This window comes from Gopherus flavomarginatus, chromosome 12 (assembly GCF_025201925.1).
Source record: "Gopherus flavomarginatus isolate rGopFla2 chromosome 12, rGopFla2.mat.asm, whole genome shotgun sequence".
NCBI lineage: Eukaryota > Metazoa > Chordata > Testudines > Testudinidae > Gopherus > Gopherus flavomarginatus.
The window spans coordinates 2,837,207-2,855,247 of record NC_066628.1 but is presented as its reverse complement, the minus strand read 5'-3'; the positions used below and the strand labels follow the sequence as shown (position 1 = coordinate 2,855,247).

Here is an 18,041-nt window from a genome sequence, read left to right as displayed (position 1 = left end):
CTGGCCCCTAGCTGTGGGGCTGGGCTGGCTGGGTCGCTGGTGCACCCTGCAGGCCACTTTCCCTCGTCCCGTCTCTGCCAGGCTGGGGTGACTCAGCGCTGGGCCTGGGGCCAGGGACCTGCTCGGCTGTCGGCTCAGCCGCAGTGCAGGTGGGGGGAGGGCATGGGACCCAGGCGTCCGGGATGGTAACGCAGCACTTTCGTCCCTAGGAGGGCAGGGAGTGGGGCCCAGGAATCCGGGGGAGGGGTCTGGTGGGGGGTGGCTGGGAGCCAGGACTCCTGGGTTCTCTGGCTCTGGGAGGGGAGTGGGGTATGGTGGGATACATCAGCGAGGAGGGGGGCTGGGAGCCCTGACTGCTCGATTCTATTCCTGGCTCTGCCTCAGTTTCCCCAGTAGGATTTTCCTCCCCTGGTAGCCCCCCTGTCCTATCAGAGGGAGGCGCCCCAGGCCCCCCCTCCCTCTCTCCTGCCCTCAGGCTGTCGCTCCAGCCGGAGCTGGGAGGTGCGTAGGGGGCTGGGTGTGTGTAGGGGGGGGGACCGCCCACGGGGAGTCAGAAGGGGGGGAAGGAGACGAGGAGGACGGAGCCAGCCAGGTACAGAGAGCCCCGCGTTTGGGGGGTTAAAGGGTGCTGGGGCATGTGGGGGGGTGATATCCCAGGGGAGGCAGGGGGTGGGTTGGGGGATCCCTGAGGGAGGGGTCAGTTCTGGGGTCTATCCCCCCTGGCTGAGCCAGTAGTTGGGGGGCCAAGCTGAGACCCACGTGGCTGAGTAGTTATAGGGAGTAAGTGGTGCTGGGCTCTGGGATTTTGGGGGGGAAGCTTGAGGGAGGGAACCCAGGCGTCCGGGGGGCAGGCGTTTGGGGGTGGTTGTGTTCTCTAGGGAGTTGGGGGTGGGGATCTGCTAGCAGCTGGATGTGGTGTCTCGGGGGGGATGTATCCCGGCTGGGCGGGATTGTGTGGTGGGGAGAGGGTCTGGCAGTTATGTGTGGGAGGTGGCGAGTGGTGTCTATAGGTGGGGTGTGGGTTGTTAGTGACACTAGGGGGTGTGTGTGTTGTGTAATGTGCATGTCTCCAGAGGATTGAGTGTGTTGTGTGTCTCTAGGAAATGTGTTGTGAGGGGTGGTGTGTGTATGTGTGGGGGTGTCTCTCTGGCAGGTGTTGAGGGGTGGTGTGGGGTGTGTCTAGTTGGTGTGCACAGGTGTTGTGTGTTTGTGGGAGGTGATGGTGCATGTTACGTGTGTGTGCAAATGTATGATGTGTGTGTTGCGGGTGTTTGTGTGTCTCTGGGCGGTGTTGGGGTCTGGCTGTGCGGGGGAGGGGTTGTGTTAAGGTCTCCAGGGTTGTGCGGTGGGGTGCGTTGTGTCTCGGATGCAGGGGGGAACTGCTGGTTGTGTGTGGGGGGCGTCTGGGGGGATTTGGGGGGTCTCTGCTGTCTGGGACCCCCAAGGAGGCTGGATCCCACATGCCCCCCCACCACCTGGGAACCCCTAACTCACCCCCTGCCCCCAAACGTGTCCTGCTGAGGGCAGATCCCAGTTTGTCAGCTGGGCCCCCCACCTCTGTGGGTCCTGGCTGTGGGGGCCATAGTGGGGGTTGGGGGGGAGGGCATTGCCTGAGAAGCCACTGCTCCCTGGGAGAGAAGCGAGGACCCAGGAGTCCGGGCCGTTACTTCCCCGGGACCCCGCCCCCGTTCCCCACCCTACTGCTCTGCAGAGATAACGCATGGGGAAGGGGGGGGCAGCTGCACCCAGGGAGACAGCGGGGAGCTGGGCAGGGGGGCTCTGGGGAGCAGGGTGCGGGCAGCAGGGGGTGCTGGGCTGTGGGAAGCAGGGTGGGGGGCAGCGGGGGGGCGCTGGGGAGCAGGGAGCGGGGTGGGGGCAGCAGGGGGTGCTGGGCTGTGGGAAGCAGGGTGGGGGGCAGCAGGGGGAGCTGGGCGGGGGGGCGCTGGGGAGCAGGGAGCGGGGTGGGGGCAGCAGGGGGTGCTGGGCTGTGGGAAGCAGGGTGGGGGGCAGCAGAGGGAGCTGGGTGGGGGGGCGCTGGGGAGCAGGGAGCGGGGTGGGGGCAGCAGGGGGTGCTGGGCTGTGGGAAGCAGGGTGGGGGGCAGCAGGGGGAGCTGGGAGGGGGGCGCTGGGGAGCAGGGAGCGGGGTGGGGGCAGCAGGGGGCGCTGGGCTGTGGGAAGCAGGGTGGGGGGCAGCAGGGGGAGCTAGGTGGGGGGTCGCTGGGGAGCAGGGAGCAGGGTGGGGGCAGCAGGGGACGCTGCAGGACCCAATGCTCCAGGGCGGCACTAGGGGGTGCTGGGCTGTGGGAAGCAGGGTGGGGGGCAGCAGAGGGAGCTGGGTGGGGGGGCGCTGGGGAGCAGGGAGCGGGGGGGGGGCAGCAGGGGGTGCTGGGCTGTGGGAAGCAGGGTGGGGGCAGCAGGGGGAGCTAGGTGGGGGGTCGCTGGGGAGCAGGGAGCAGGGTGGGCAGCAGGGGGCGCTGCAGGACCCAATGCCCCAGGGCGGCAGTAGGGGGCCCTGGGTTGCAGGGAGCAGGGTGGGGGGCAGCAGGGGGAGCTGGGCTGTAGGGGGCGGGGTGAGGAGTTTCTAGGGGGCGCTAGGCTGTGGGAAGCAGGGTGGGGGGCAGCAGGGGGAGCTGGGTTGCAGGGAGTAGGGTGGGGGGCAGCAGGGGGCGCTGGGCTGCAGGAAGCAGGGTGGGGGAGGTCACTAGGGAGTAGGGAGCGGGGTGGGGGCAGCAGAGGGTGCTGCAGGACCCAAAGCCCCAGGGCAGCACTAGGGGGTGCTGAGCTGTAGGGGGCAGCAGGTGGTGCTGGGCTGTAGAGAGCAGGGTGGGCAGCAGGGGGCGCTGCAGGACCCAAAGCCCCAGGGCGGCACTAGGGGGCGCTGGGTTGCAGGGAGCAGGGTGGGGGCAGCAGGGGGTGCTGGGCTGTAGGGAGCGGGGTGGGGAGTTTCTAGGGGGCGCTAGGCTGTGGGAAGCAGGGTGGGGGGCAGCAGGGGGTGCTGGGTTGCAGGGAGCAGGGTGGGGGGCACTGCAGGACCCATTGCCCCAGAGCGGCACTAGGGGGCGCTGCCCTGCCTGGAGCAGCTGCCCCTATTTTAACCCTTTGCTCCCTGCAGCTCCATGTCCCCGCTATGGCGCGTTCCGCGGCCCGGCCGTGGGGTCCCCTGTGGGCCCTGCCCCTGCTGCTCCTGGCGCCCCACGGGGCCCTCGGCTTCTTCCCCAACTTCTGGTCCCGGGCCATGGCCCTGGCCTGGGGCTCCACCACCCACCAGGACCTGACGGAGGACGCGCTGCTCAACGCCACCCTGGAGCTCTTCCGGGACCTGCCGCCCCCCCACGGCCGGCGCCCTGCCTGGGAGCAGTTCCAGGTGAGCCTGGGCCGGGGGCAGCCGGCGCCCCCTAGAGGGGCCAGGCCCCTGCCCCAGTCCCTGCCCTGGGGCCAGGTGGGAGCCGGCGCCCCCTAGAGGGGACAGGCCCCTGCCCCAGTCCCTGCCCCCCTGAGCCAGCCAGTCCCTGCCCTGGGGCCGGGTGGGAGCCAGCGCCCCCTAGAGGGGACAGGCCCCTGCCCCAGTCCCTGCCCCCGTGAGCCAGCCAGTCCCTGCCCTGGGGCCAGGTGGGACCTGATGCCCCCTAGAGGGGCCAGGCCCCTGCCCCAGTCCCTGCCCCCCTGAGCCAGCCAGTCCCTGCCCTGGGGCCGGGTGGGAGCTGGTGCCCCCTAGAGGGGACAGGCCCCTGCCCCAGTCCCTGCCCCCCTGAGCCAGCCAGTCCCTGCCGTGGGGCCGGGGGGAGCCAGCGCTCCCTAGAGGGGAGAGGTCCCAGACCCCATTCCCTGCCTCCCTGACCCAGCCAGTCTCTGCCCTGGGGCCAGGTGGGACCTGATGCCCCCTAGAGGGGACAGGCCCCTGCCCCAGTCCCTGCCCCCCTGAGCCAGCCAGTCCCTGCCCTGGGGCCGGGTGGGAGCCAGCGCCCCCTAGAGGGGAGAGATCCCAGGCCCCATTCCCTGTTCCCCTGAGCCAGCCAGTGCCCCCAGGGAAGGCGCCGGCGTCTCACGGCCGCTCTCTCCCCCCCAGGGCCGGCCCCTGCTGGCGGACGAGGTGTTTGCGGCGTATTACGGCCCCGGGGCGTCGGCCCGGCGGTTCCGCGCGGCGCTGGTGGAGGTGGCCAACGCCAACGCGGCCCTGGACTTCCTGCCAGCGGCGCGGGACGACCCGGTGCTGCACTTCGACGGCGAGCTGCTGCGGCCGGCCGGCGCCTCCCTCCTGCGAGCCCGGCGCGAGGTGCTGCAGGCCCTGGGCGCCGAGCTGTACCCCCTCGCCCGCCAGCGCCTCGGCCAGCTGCTCCACTCCCTGCAGGTCCGCCCCGGCCGCCGGGGTCCCTCCGCCCCCTTGTCCAGCCCCGTCTGTCCGCCCGGCGCTGCTCAGCTCCAGCCCTCTGGTTACCCAGCGTCTGTCCGTCCATCTCTGCCCCCGTTTGTCCATCTGTCCGTCTGTCTCTTCCCCCGTCCATCCATTCATCCACCTCTGTCCCCATCCATCCCTCTGTCCATTCATTCATCCACCTCTCTCCTTATCCATCCGTCTGTCTGTCTCTTCCCCCGTCCGTCCATCCATCCGTTCATCCACCTCTGCCCCCATCCATCTGTCTGTCCATCCGTCTGTCCATTCATTCATCCACCTCTCTCCCCATCCATCCGTCCGTCCATCCATCTCTTCCATCCGTCCATCCATCCATCCACCTCTGCCCCGATCCATCCCTCTGTCCAATTCTGCTCCCATTTGTCCATCCATCTCTGCCCCCGTCTGTCCGTCCATCCATCCATCCCTCTGTCCATCCATCTGTCCGTCTCTTCCCTCGTCCATCCATTCATTCATCCACCTCTGTCCCATCCATCCGTCTGTCCATCTCTGCTCCCATCTGTCGGTACATCCACCCATGCCCCCATCCATGCCACCTGTCCATGCTGTCTGTCCATCCTTCTCTGCCCCATCCATCTGTGCATCTGTCCATGCTACTGCTTCATCTCTGCCTCCGTCTGTCCATCCATCCATCTATCCATTCATCCATCCCTCTGTCCATCCATTCATCCACCTCTGCCCCCATCCATCCCTCTGTCCATCTGTCTATGCTACCCCTTCATCTTTGCCTCCGTCTGTTCATCCGTCCATCCATCTCTTCCCCATCTGTCCATCCATCTCTGCCCTGTTCATCCATCTGTCCATGCTACCCATCTACCTCTGCCCGTCTGTCCATCCATCCATCTCTGTGTCCATCCACCCATCCATCTCTGCCCCGTTCATCTATCTGTCCATCCACCCATCCACCTCTGCCCGTCTGTCCATCCATCCATCTCTGTGTCCATCCACCCATCCATCTCTGCCCCGTCCATCTATCTGTCCATGCTACTCATCCACCTCTGCCCCGTCTGTCCGTCCGTCCGTCCATCTGTGTCCATCCACCCATCCACCTCTGCCCCTCACTGCCCCATCCATCCGTGTCCATCTGTCCATCCATCCCTGCCCCATCCATCCATCTGTCCATGCTACTCATTCACCTTTGCCCCTGTCCGTCCATCCATCTGTGTCCATCCACCTCTGCCCCTCACTGCCCCATCCATCCGTGTCCATCCACCCATCCATCTCTGCCCCCTTCTGTCCATCCCTCCATCCCAGCTCTGTCCATCCACCCATCTCCTCCCATCTCTCTCCCGGCTGCTGCCCCCCTTCCCTTCCGCCCAGCGTGGGGCAGGGGCAGCCTGCGGTGGGGGGTGGGGTGGGGTGGGTGCTCTCACGCTCGACGGCCCTTGGGGTGACCCTGAAGCCCAGGAGAGGGTGGCCGGGGGTGCTCCATGGTCCGTCCATTTATTTCTCTCTCTCCCATCTCCCCCCTGCTCCCCCCCCATCTGTCTCCCCTCCCGGCAGGATTTCTACAGCCACAGTAACTGGGTTGAACTGGGTCACCGCAGGATCCACCCGGACCTGCTCCAACCCGGCCGTGAGCTGGGCTCCATCGCTGGAGGTACCAGCCCCACCCTGGCTGTCTGCCCAGCCTGAGATCGGGGTCCCCCTTGCGCCGGGTGCTGCCCAGACCCCCCAACCGAGATTGGGGCCCCATTGTGCCAGGTGCTGCCCAGCTTCCCCACACACTGAGATCAGGGCACTGTCACAATGGGCACTGCCCTGGGCACTGCCCAGACCCCCCCGCCTGAGATCGGGGCCCCGTCGCGCCGGGTGCTGCACTCCTAAGAAATTCCTGGTCCTCCTCCTTTCTCCTGGGGAAACTGAGGCATGGAGCAGCCACGTGCCCGGGGGAGGGGAGGTTCTGGGACAGCGCTGGGGACAGAACCCAGGTGTCCGGCTGGACCTACCTTCGGACTCCCCCTTTCCCGGTCTCTCCCGCAGCCGATGTCCGGACCTGCTGCTCCTGCACCGGCTGGACGTGCGAGGGGAACCTCCTGGGCTCACTCCGGGAGCGTGGGCTGCTCACCAGCGGGTATTTTGGCTCCGAGCCGGAGAAACCGCCTGGTATGGCTCAGTGGGGCCGGGTTTGGGGGTGCCCGTTCTCCCCTGGGTAGGGGAGACACCCCCCAATACCTCCCTCCTGCACAGCCCCCAATTTCCCACAGCCTGGGGGTCTGCAGCATTGACCAGCACCCCAACATTTTGCAGTGCAGAGGGAACAAAGGGGGGCTGTGACCCCCCCCAGGGGGAGGGCTTATGTGGGGGTGATGTGGAAACACCAGTCTTGGGGTGCATGTCTGGTGTCTGCCAAAGCATAAGGGAGGGGCCCCCAAGATTTTAAGGGGTGATACCAATGTCGGGGGAGCTATGAAGCTTGCTGATTTGGGGTTCCTGGTTAGGTTGGGAGGGGCAGAGGGCAAGACCCCAATAATTTACGGGGATGCTGCTTATTTCTGCTGCAAGCAATGAACACTCAATACTGAGGGCGAATGGGTTTGGGGGGCAAAGACGGTGACCCCGATAATGTGTGGGTTACCTTTCAGGGAGCTCAGGGTTGCTCTGGATGATTCGGGGGTGAAGGGGCGGCTGGCTATGGTTTGGGGAGGCAGAGGTGACTCCAGTAATTGGAGGGTACCTTTGCAAGGGGAGCAGGGTTGGGGTTGATGATATTGGGATCATGGGGCATCAGCAAAGGGTGACCCCAAAAATCAGGCAGGACAATGTGGGGGGAGATTTTAATGGGGAGGGGTTTGGGGGGTCCTGGGGGCGATTTAGGGGAGCAGGGAGGCTAATTGAACCCTTTCTCCTCTGTACCCCCCCAGGGAAATGCAGCCATGGGGGGCAGTTCGACAGCAGCCGCCTGCGGGACCCCCAAGGGGGGATAAACAAGGACAGTTCGTCCCCCCTCTTCTCCCCCCACCACTATCTCCATGGCCCGGCGGCCAGCCTGGCCCTCGAGGCCTCGGCCCAGTTCCTGCGCGACCTGCGGCGGGACCTGGCCCATGACAAGCGATTCATGAGGTGAGAGCCCCCCACTGCGAGCCCTCCCCCCCACCCCGCTCGGGCCCCCTCCCCACACCACCGGACTGCCCTGTCCCCCCCACCCGGCTCATGGGGTGATGTCCACCTGCTCAGGCCTGGCCCCCCACACCTGTATCGGCCCCATCCCTGGATCCGGGGTGTCCCCCCACTTGGCCCTGGCTCCCATACCCAGATCCTGGGGTGACGTCCCCCCACTTGGACCAGGCCCCCACAGCCAGATCCCCCCCCCAGCCCTTACACCTGGATCCAGGGTCACATCCCCCTGCTTGGCCCCATCCCTCGTGATGTCTCCCCCTCCCCGCCACGTTCCCTCCCGCCGGTGTCCGAGCGTCTGTCTGTGTCCCCCGGCCCCGCAGGCTGCTGGACGTCAGCCCCGCCGTGGGGCTCAGCTTCGTGCTGGACACCACGGGCAGCATGGGCGAGGAGATCGGGGCTGCCCGGCTCCAGGCCCGCGACATCCTCACCCGCCGGCTGGGGGGGCCCGAGGAGCCCGACTTCTACCTGCTCGTCCCCTTCCACGACCCCGGTGCGTTCGGGGGTCCCTGGGCCCTGGGGGCGATGGGTCCCCAGAGTCGGTGGGAGGGGGTGGGGCGTTGGGGGTCTGTGGGGTGTGACAGGTTCCCCCTGGGGTCCCACTGAGCCCGCCTGATCCACCAGCCCGGGATCCCTTGGCACCGCAGACTCGCTTCCGGTCTCACCCTTTCACCAGCACACGACCCGCCCGGCTGCGGCTGCCCCAGACGCTGGGATCGGCTCCGCACGGGCAGGCGCAGCGAAGGAGCCGCCCGGTGCACGGCCCCCTCGGGAGGGCGACCCCCAAACGTTACCGTCTCGTCCTGCCCAGCGCAAGCTCGCGAAATCCGCCCCCTCCTTCCATGGGAAGGGGAAGGCCCCAGCTTTGTGCCCGGGGCAGGATTCCCACCCCCGGGCTCTAGACCAAACGCACCAAGTTTATTAACTCCAGACGAGAGATTTCCCGTGACTGCGGCGTAGCGAACGGATCAGAGCAACACGCAAACAAAGTTTAATGCGCTAAAGCCGCTGGTTGTAAGCAGCAAGTTCCCCCCCTAAATGCCGTCCCAGGCAGCTGGCAGAGGTTTTTGGGGCCAGCTGCCCCCGCCTGCAGCTTAACCCCCGAGTTGTTCCTGTCACAGGCCAGACACCCCCCAGCCTGGGCTCAGCCCGTCCCCCCCAAGTCCAGGCTCTTTGCTCTCAGCTGCATCGGCAGCAAGTTATATGGGCCTGGCTCCACCAAACGCATGGGCCTGGCTCCACCAGTGTCTGGGCTTCGGGGGGCCCTGTGTTTTGGGGGGACGCCTGGGGGTCAGCAGTGGGGCCAGCAACAAGGGAACAACCGGCCTCACCCCATCCCGCCGGCTCCCAGCGTCACTCGGGGGCGGAAGCCGGAAAGAGGTGGGATGGGGGCTTGGGGGCAGGGGTGGAGTGTGGGTCCATCCCAGGCTGAGTCCAGGCTAGTGGGTGTTCCCCAAGTGTAGACACGTCTGTAACAGACACACGTCATGGGCTGTGGGGTTCAGAGGGAGAATTGGGGGGCTGGGTGAGGCCACTCAGAGGATTCGGGGGTGGGGCCCAGCGGGATTTAGGGCAACTGCTCTTTGACTCCCACCCTTCCCCGAGCCTGGCCCCCCTGCCTCAGTTTCCCCCTTCAGGCTTCGGGCCCGTGCACAAGACGAGCGACGCTGACGAGTTCCTGAGGATCCTGAATTCGATCAGCCCCCTGGCCGGGGGCGACGAGCCTGAGATGTGTTTGTCGGCGCTGCAGGTACCGGAGCCGGGTCCTGTCCCTGGCAGCCCCCCGCCATTTCTCACCCCCCGCAATCTTGCCCCCCATGACCCTCCCACTTCTCAGCCTCCCAATCCCTGCCCCGCAGCCCCCAATCCTGCTTCCCCTGCAGCCTCCTCACTTCTCATCACTCCCAATCCTGCTCCCCCTGCCTGCCCCCATAACCCCCCCACTTAGCCACCCAATCCCTGCTCCTCAGCCCTGCAATCCTGCTCCCACTGCCCCCCACAGCCTTCCCACTTCTCATCCCCCCAATCCTGCTCCCCAACCCCCCACTTCTCAGCCCCCCAATCCCTGCCCCTCAGCCCCCAATCCTGCTCCCCCGATTCCCCCAAACCCCCAGTTTTTACCTCCCGTTCCCTTCCCCTCTCCCCGATTCTACTCCCCCTCTCCCCACAAACCCCCATTTCTGATCTCCCGCTCCCCCCCAACTCTGGTCCCCCCAGCCCACAGCCCCCCCATCTGTCCCCCCGCCCAACAGCTCTCTGTCCCCCCAGCTGGCCCTGCTGCACTCGCCCCCCATGTCCGAGATCTTCGTCTTCACGGATGCCTCGGCGAAGGACGCCCACCTCCGGACCAGCGTGGAGGCCCTGATCCAGGAGCGCAAGTGCAAGGTGGGCAGCCCCTGGCGGGTGAGAGACCCTCCCAAAACAAACGGATGCCCAAGAGACCCTACACTAACAACCTGGCAGAGCAAAGCAAAACGACGTCAGGACTTCGGGGAGGCCCTGCGATAACAAACCGCCCAAACCGAGAGAAGTGAGAAATCGAAGGAAGGAGAGCACTTTTGGTAGGCCCTACAATAACACACCAAGAGGAAACCAAAACAAAAAGAGCATTGGGTTAGGCCTGGATATATAACACAAACCGTCCCACTAAGGATTAAATAACAAACCCCAACCACCCCAGCGCTTTGAATAGGCCCTGCAATAACAAACCACCCCACTGACGATTAAATAACAAACGCCAACCACCCCAGCGCTTTGAGTAGGCCCTACAATAACAAACCACCCACTAACGATTAAATAACAAACCCCAACCACCCCGGCGCTTTGAATAGGCCCTAGGAAAGCCACAGTCTCGCAGCTTCCTGGGGAGTCTCACCTCCTCTTGCTTCCTCACCAGGTGACTTTCCTGATCACGGAGGACCCCTCCAGGACGCGGGTGAGGCGGGAGGTGCTGGCCGCTGACCGCTTTGACCTGTACGTGGGCCTGGCCCGCAGCTCCGGGGGCCAGGTCATCTTCACTGACAACGACAACATCCGGCAGGTGGCGGGCGTCATTGGAGAGACCACTGCTTCCTCGGTATGGAGAGGGGACCCAGGCGTCTGGGACAGCAGCACAGAGTTGTCCCCCGGGGGGGCGGAGACAGGGATGGGGAATGGGACCCAGGTGTCCGGGACAGCAGCTCATGTCCCTCGCCTCTTGGAGGGGGATGGAGAGGAGGGACCTCGGCGTCCGGGACAGTGCTGACCCTGCTGTGTTTTGGGGGTGGGGGGCCTGTTTTTCCAGGTGACCCTGTTCCAGTACCAGAAGGGGGGCAGCTCAGGCCCTGGGGGGCTGGGCCGGAGGGGGCGGAAGAAACGCGCCGCCTGGGAGAGTCACCACTTCTGGGTCGACAGCCGGGTGGACGGGGCCGTCGTGACCGTCCAGGGGGACGTAGGCACCTTCCAGCTCCGTGACCCCACCGGTGAGTCCAGGGGGAGACGCCCCACCCGATCGGGGGGAGGGATCTGCGTGTCCCGGCCTCTCCCCATCTACCCCTTCGCCCCACAGGGACCTCCCAGACCTCGGATGCCACCAGCGGCCCCCTGGGCACCAGCCGGCGATTTGGGACTTTCCACCGGCTCGAGCTCTCGCCCCGGCCGCCCGTCGGCCTCTGGACCCTGGAGGTGCAGGCGCAGGGCAACTATTCGGTGCACGTGCGAGGTGAGGAAAGGGTTAAACGTGGGAGGGAATGGGGTATGGGGCCTGCTCCCTCTGGGGGGGCGCCGGCTCCCACCCGGCCCCAGGGCAGGGACTGGCTGGCTCGGGGGGGCAGGGAATGGGGCAGGGGCCTGTCCCCTAATGGGGTCCCCCCGTTGTGTTACCAGGCAACAGCTTGCTGGATTTCCTGTATTACTTCGCTGTCCCGGCCAAGGGGCCCCACCCAGGACTTTTCAAGCTGGACAGTCGCCCCGTGAGAGGTAAGAGCGGGGGGGAGGGGCTTAGCAGGGGGCTCTCCCCTCCCCATCAGGGCTGGCCCCATGGCCCCAGTGCTAGGGGGCTGTGTATGGGGAGCCCCAGTGTGCTGGCCAGATTCCAGCCTGGGGTCACTCTGCTTTCACTCAGCTGTGAATCTCCCGTCACTTCCTCTCCCAAGTTGTTGTGGGGCTGTTCCCCCAGCTGCCCCGCCCTAGAACTGGCTGCATCTCCGTGCTGGGCGAGCCGGTCCCATGTGGCGTTGTGTGGCTGTTCCCCAGCCACCCACCCCAGAGCTGGCTGTGTCTCCGCGCCGGGCAAGCTGGTCCCATGTGGTGTTATGTGCGGCTGTTCCCCAGCTCCCTCGCCCCAGAGCTGGCTGCATCTCCGCGCTGGGCGAGCCCTCCCCATGTGGCGTTATGTGCGGCTGTTCCCCAGCCGCCCTGCCCCAGAGCTGGCTGCATCTCCATGCCAGGCGAGCCCTCCCCATGTGGCGTTATGTGTGGCTGTTCTCCCAGCTGCCCCGCCCCAGAAGCGGCCGCATCCGAGCCCAAGGGCTTTGGGCTCTGCCGCGGTCGGGGATCGTCTCGATGGGGGCTTGGACTCGGTTCTGGTTCTGACCTGACAGGGCTGCCGCTGTCGCTGGTCCTGGCCGTGACGGGGCTGACCCAGCCGGGTAGGGGCTCGGTCCGGATGGAGGCAGTGCTGCTGGTGGACCCCGTCACGGGCCGGCGACTGGGCGAGGAGCTGCAGCTCCAGGAAGTGGCCAAGGGGACAGGGCTTTATGCCACAGCCCTGCCCCCGGCCCTGCCCCGGGGGGGCTTTGTGCTGATCCTGCGAGGGTCCGACAGCCGGGGCGGGCGCGTGGAGCGACCAGCCCCCCAGATCACCTCGGCCGTGGGGTTCCTGCTACAGGTCGGTGCTGCTGGGCCCAGGGTGGCGCTAGGGGACCTGGGCTGCAGGGAGGGGGCGAGGGGCTCTGGGGGGTGCTGTGGTGCAGGTAGTGGGGCAGGAGGCTGAGTGGGGGGGTGCAATGGTGCAGGGGGGGCAGGGGGCTGAGTGGGGGGTGCTGTGGTGCAGGGAGAGGACCGGGGGGTGCAGTGGGGGGCTCTGTGCTTCAGAGAGGGAGTCTGGGGGACTCTGAAGTGGGGTGGTGTACTGCAAGCAGGGGGTGAGGGCTCCGTGCTGCAGGGAGGGGGTGGGGAGGCTATGGGAGTCGCCATGCGGCAGGGAGGGGGCCCAGTGGGGGTCGGCGTGTGGCAGGGAAGGGGTGAGGGCTTCATGCTGCAGGGAGGGGGTGGGGAGGCTATGGGGGTCGCCATGCGGCAGGGAGGGGGCCCAGTGGGGGTCGGCATGTGGCAGGGAAGGGGTGAGGGCTTCATGCTGCAGGGAGGGGGGTGGGGAGGCTATGGGGGTCGCCATGCGGCAGGGAGGGGGCCCAGTGGGGGTCAGCGTGCGCTGACCCCCCCACCCCAGAGCTAGCTCTCCCCGGTTCTCCCCCCAGCTGAGCAGCACCGGGCCCCTGTTCCCGGGGCAGACGGGCGCCATCTCCTGGTGGGTCTGGAACCCCAAGGAGCCCCAGGAGCTGGGCCTGGCCGTGAGCAGCGACCCCAGCTACCCCGTCAGCACCTCCAGCCCACGGTAACACCCCGGGGCCCCATCTGTCTGTCTGTCTGTGCTCGGCTCCCCAGGCTGGCCGCCCATCTGTCCGTCCATCCGTCAGCTCCCAGGGTCAGTCTATCCTGCCTATCCCCCTGGCTCCCTGGGTTGGTCTGTCCGTCCGTCTGACCATCCATCCCCTGGCTCCCTGGCTCAGTCTGTCCGTCCGACCATCCATCCCCTGGCTCGGTCTGTCCGTCCGTCCAACCATCCATCCATCCCGTGGCTCCCTGGCTCGGTCTGTCCGTCGGCCTGTGCATTGCCTCCCAGGGTCGGTCTGTCCATCCATCCATCGGCTCCCTGGGTTGATCGGTCTGTCCGTCGGTCAGTCCACTGGCTACCAGGGTTGCTCTGTCCACCCATCCGTCCCTTGGCTCCCAGGGTTGCTCTGTCCGTCAGTCTGTCCATTTGCTCCCATGGTTGGTGTGTCCGTCCATCCATCCCTTAGCTCCCAGGCTGTCTGTCCATCTGTCCATTGGCTCCCTGGATCAGTCCGTCCATCCATCCTTTGGCTCCTGGGGTTGGTCTCTCTGCCCGTCCCTCCTTGCCCCAGAGCATCCATCTGTCCCTCTTCGGCTCCCAGCTTGCATCCATCTGTCCCTTGCCCGTCCCCGCCCGCCCCCGCCGGTGCTGACCCCGCCTCTCGTGCAGGCTGCAGCTGGGCAGGAACCAGACGGCGACGGGCGTCATCTCGCTGCGGGTGCCCGGCAGTGCCCCCCCCGGTTCGGCCGTCACCGTCACCCTCCGTGCCGACCCCCTTTCTCCAGCCGGGGACGCCAACTTCGCCTTCATCCAGCTCCTGGTGCTGCACTGGCCGTCGGTGAGTCCGGGGGGGCGTGCGCAGCCGCAGCCAGCCGATGGCACCAGGGCGCTCGCTCTGCAATGGCTCTTGGCTGTTCAGCAAAAAAGCAGGGAAATGAAACGTCCTGCAGCAAAACTTCCTGAGCTGCTGAAACTAAAATGCAACGGCCCAAACTTTGTGAGTCTCTGAGAAAACTCTGTGACGGGCTGGATCACAGAAACCCCCTTGGGGCTGCTAACTGATGTGCCCAGACTACCTCTGCCCCTGCTTTCCCTGCCAGCTCGGGGCCCCCAGCACCCCCTCCTGCTGAGCCAGACACGCCCGTCTGCTCCAACACAGACTCAGGGTCTGAATTACCTGCCCCAAAGCTGCAGGTTTACCTGAAAGCAGCTGACAGAAGTGTGCTTGTCTCTAACACTCAGATGCCCAACTCCCAGTGGGGTCTAAGCCCAAATCAATCCGTTTTACCCTGGATAAAGCTTATGCAGGGTAAACTCATCACTATAACACTGATAGAGAGAGATGCACAGCTGTTCCCCCCCCCCCCCCCGGTATTAACACACACTCTGGGTTAGTTAATAAGTAAAAAGTGATTTGATTAAATACAGAAAGGAGGATTTAAGTGGTTGCAAGTAGTAACAGGCAGAACAAAGTGAATTACCAAGCGAAATAAAATAAAACGCGCCAGTCTAAGCTTACTGCAGTAATAAACTGAATACTATCACAGACCAGGCACATTCCTAGTCTGGGCACAATCCTTCCCCTGCTCCAGCCCTTGTTCCAGCTCAGGTGGTAGCTCAGGGATTCCTCATGATGGCTCCTTCTCTTCCACCCATTTATAGATCTTGGGCACAAGGCGGGAATCCTTTGTCCCTCTGGGTCAGAGCCGTGACAAGGAATTTTTGCAGCCGAGGGAAGGGCCGGCTCCAGGCTCTTCGGCAGCGGGTCCCTGAGTCCCTGTCGGAGGGAAGGCTCTGCCGCCGAAGAATGAATGAAGTAGCGGCGGCAATTCGGCGGCAGGTCCTTCCCTCCAAAAGGGATTCAGGGACCCGCCGAAGCGCCACCGATCACGGTGGAGGCTGCATCGCTCCGTTTTGCGTGCCCGAGACAGGTGCCTCATTCACCTGGCCCTTGTTACGAGGCTGCCCTGGGTTCCCACCCCTCCTCAATGGAAAAGCGCCCATTTAAAGATGGATTCCAGTTCAGGTGACATGATCACATGTCACAGCAGGACTTCATTGCCCACCTGTCAGCACACACGTCTGCGGGAAAACTTCCAGGTGAAACACACCCATCTGCAGCCAATTGTCCCAGCTCCTGGGAGCCATCAAGATTTCAAACCACCATTAACGGCCCACACTTTGCACAAGTACAATAGGCCCTCAGAGTTAATATTTCATGTTTCTAGTTTCAGATACAAGAGTGGTACATTTATACAAATAGGATGACCACACTCAGGAGATTATAAGCTTTGTAATGATACCTTCCAAGAGACCTTTTGCATGAAGCATGTTTTAGTTACATCATATTCCCACTCCTCAGCACACTTCCTAAAATCATACAGAGTGCAACGTCACACACTCCCAGAGAAATCAAATGCCAGAAAGCTTTGTGAGTCATTGAAAAAAACAGGGACCGAGAAGGTGGCCAGAGCGTTGTCAGTCAGCCGTAGAAAACCAGGACAATTAATTCCCTAGACTCTGTGAATCATTAGCATAAAACTGGAGAAATGAAATAACGATCCCCAAGATTTTGGGGTAAGATAAGAAATGTAAAGGCACCCCCAAATCGTGACTCGTGAGTATAAAATTAGGGAAAGTCAATGCCATAAATGTTGTGATCTGCCCATGTAAAACTAAGGAAATGAAATGTTAAAAAAACAACGTCGTGAGTTTTCACTATAAACTGAGGGAAGCGAAATGCCAAAGCGTAATTGACCTAAAACTAGGGAAATGAAATAGTCAACGACGACGTGAGTTGTCAGGGTAAAACAAGGGCTGTTAAAGGCCATTAAATGTCATTGAGCGTTAACGGAAATTAAATAGCGAAGAAACGTGGTGATTTGTTAATATCAAACGAGGGCAAATAACAACCCAAACACTTTGTGAAGCGTTTCTATAAAACTGGGGAAGCGACACACAAAGAAACGGAGTGAGCTCCCGATACGATGGGGGAAATTCAATACCCAGGAAGCTTTATGAATTGTTAAGAAAAAAACAAAGGAAATGAAACACCCCTAAACGCGGTGAGTTGTTAACGTGTAAAAATCTCTGTGTGCCCCCCTAGCCGGTGGGCTCATGTCCCAGCGCTGGCCTGTTCGCCCACCCTGTCGGTTTTTTCCTGCAGGTGCCGAATCGCGCCTCTCCTCCCTGCAACGTCACCTCGGTGGCTGGCACCTGCGGCCCGCCAGGGTCCCCCTGCCGCGAGCGCCGCTGGACGGCCAGGCTGCGGATCTGGGACGGGGATGGCATCCGGTCGGTGCAGGCGGGGGGCACGGCGGTGCCCCACTGGGCTGATGGCCAGGCTGCGACCGCCACCTACTCCTCTGACTGCTGCACCCGGCAGGCGGAGCTTCTGGTGACCAACCGGCTGGGGGAGGAGTATCGGTGCCCGGTGGCAGCGCCTCCTGCTGGCGCCGCGGGGGACCTGGCCCTCACCCCCTGGTGGGGAATGGCAGCGTTGGCCGTTCAGGTGGCCTTTTATGTCGGGCTGGGGCACTGATGCTACAGGGCGCCCCCTAGTGTGTGTGTGTGGGTGCAGCTAAGGTACAGCATCCAGTCCTGGCTATGGCCCCCCTAGTGGAGACAGGTGGCACTGCACCCGGCTGGGACGCTCTTCCTGTAGGGTGCCCCCTAGTGGAGACAAGTGGTACCGCATCAGGCCGGGACGCTCTTCCTATAGGGTGCCCTCTAGTGGAGACAAGTGGTACCGCACCAGGCTGGGACGCTCTTCCTGTAGGGTACCCTCTAGTGGAGACAAGTGGTACCGCACCAGGCTGGGATGCTCTTAAATTAATGGAGATATCCTGTCTCCTAGAACTGGGGGTGGAGGGGGGTCATACCGTGACACTCCCAGGTCGGGAATCCGGGAGGGGTTGTTTGAGATGCTTTTCTGAGCTGACACCAGATATACGAATAATTTCCAGCAAAAAATAATATATTTCCCCCCAACTTTGTGGGATGAATGTTACACCCCTGACTCCATTTCCCAGCACCATCGCCCAGTGTGAGTCATGGCGAGAGCTCCTGGAGGTCAGGGCTTCTCAGTCACAGCGGTGGGATTCAAACTCAGAACCTCCTGGGTGCCCCTCTGCTGAATGTTCTCCTAGGCCGCAGAGCACAGAATGGCCAGGCTGCCTTGTGTTAATGCACAAGGCTGCGTGTCTGGACTCCTGGAGTCAATTCCTGCCTCTGCTGGGCAAGTCCCTTTCCTGGTCTGTGCCTCAGTTTCCCCTTGGTCTGTCTAGTCTGTAAGCACTTCCAGGCTGAAACTATCCAGTGTCTGTATGCAGACCTAGTGCAACAGGGGCCCTGATCTTAGTCAGGAGGGGTATGTGCAGCGCCTGGCGCCCTGATCTTAGTTGGGGAGGGCGGGGTTTGGAATGCTTGGCATGACAGGGCTGTGATCTCTATTCTGCCTTTCGAAGCTGCCCACGATCATCCCGACCCAAGATGCTTTTTAAATCTCATCTTCTAATGGTTGGAAGAGTTGTGGCGGATTTGTATATTTTGGCTAATTATTTTCAATAAGTGAATTATTTTTGGATTATATTTATTTCCAGTGATTCTGGTATTTCTGGGTGATGATTTTAAATTGGGTTTATTGTTTGGGTGTCTGCGCTTTTTTTTTTTTGGTTAGTTTTGTTTTTGTTTTTTGTTTGGTTAAAGATAATACCACTTTTTTTTTTTAAATTAAACTGCTGTTAATAAAGGAAATTGATAATGCCGCAGAAGAGGTGAATTCCAGTCCTGATTGAGGACATGGGGCCTGTCCCCTCTAGGGGGCGCCGGCTCCCACCTGGCCCCAGGGCAGGCACTGGCTGGCTCATGGGGGTGGGGAATGGGGCAGGGGCCTGGCCCCTCTAGGGGGCACTGCCTCTC

The 18,041-nt window shown here is 63.2% G+C and overlaps 1 protein-coding gene and 1 long non-coding RNA gene across 6 annotated transcripts; one reads left to right on the top strand and one right to left on the bottom strand.

Moving 5' to 3' along the window:
- Positions 1 to 145: 145 nt before the first annotated feature.
- On the top strand, positions 146 to 17,893 carry VWA7 (von Willebrand factor A domain containing 7). 4 transcript variants are annotated; one of them, XM_050920555.1, is made up of 17 exons: positions 146 to 185; positions 3,113 to 3,364; positions 4,067 to 4,348; positions 5,915 to 6,011; positions 6,395 to 6,517; positions 7,276 to 7,474; positions 7,852 to 8,021; positions 9,166 to 9,278; positions 9,797 to 9,913; positions 10,425 to 10,604; positions 10,812 to 10,989; positions 11,076 to 11,228; positions 11,393 to 11,485; positions 12,109 to 12,395; positions 12,985 to 13,121; positions 13,791 to 13,959; positions 16,288 to 17,893. In XM_050920555.1, exons 1-17 carry the CDS (start codon positions 183 to 185, stop codon positions 16,660 to 16,662), a joined length of 2,928 nt encoding a protein of 975 aa, XP_050776512.1. In that variant the 5' UTR covers positions 146 to 182; the 3' UTR covers positions 16,663 to 17,893. The 4 variants fall into 4 exon arrangements, with proteins under 4 accessions (XP_050776512.1, XP_050776513.1, XP_050776514.1 ...); XM_050920556.1 differs by lacking the exon at positions 146 to 185 and adding an exon at positions 263 to 501; XM_050920557.1 differs by lacking the exon at positions 146 to 185 and adding an exon at positions 516 to 592.
- Positions 4,355 to 5,906, bottom strand: LOC127032934 (uncharacterized). 2 transcript variants are annotated; one of them, XR_007768969.1, is made up of 5 exons: positions 5,625 to 5,906; positions 5,548 to 5,585; positions 5,085 to 5,230; positions 4,619 to 4,670; positions 4,355 to 4,514 (listed from the first exon to the last, which is right to left on the bottom strand). It is a non-coding gene; the product is annotated as an uncharacterized LOC127032934 (long non-coding RNA). The 2 variants fall into 2 exon arrangements; XR_007768968.1 differs by lacking the exon at positions 4,619 to 4,670 and having other exon boundaries at positions 4,355 to 4,554; positions 5,625 to 5,905.
- Positions 17,894 to 18,041: the final 148 nt, after the last annotated feature.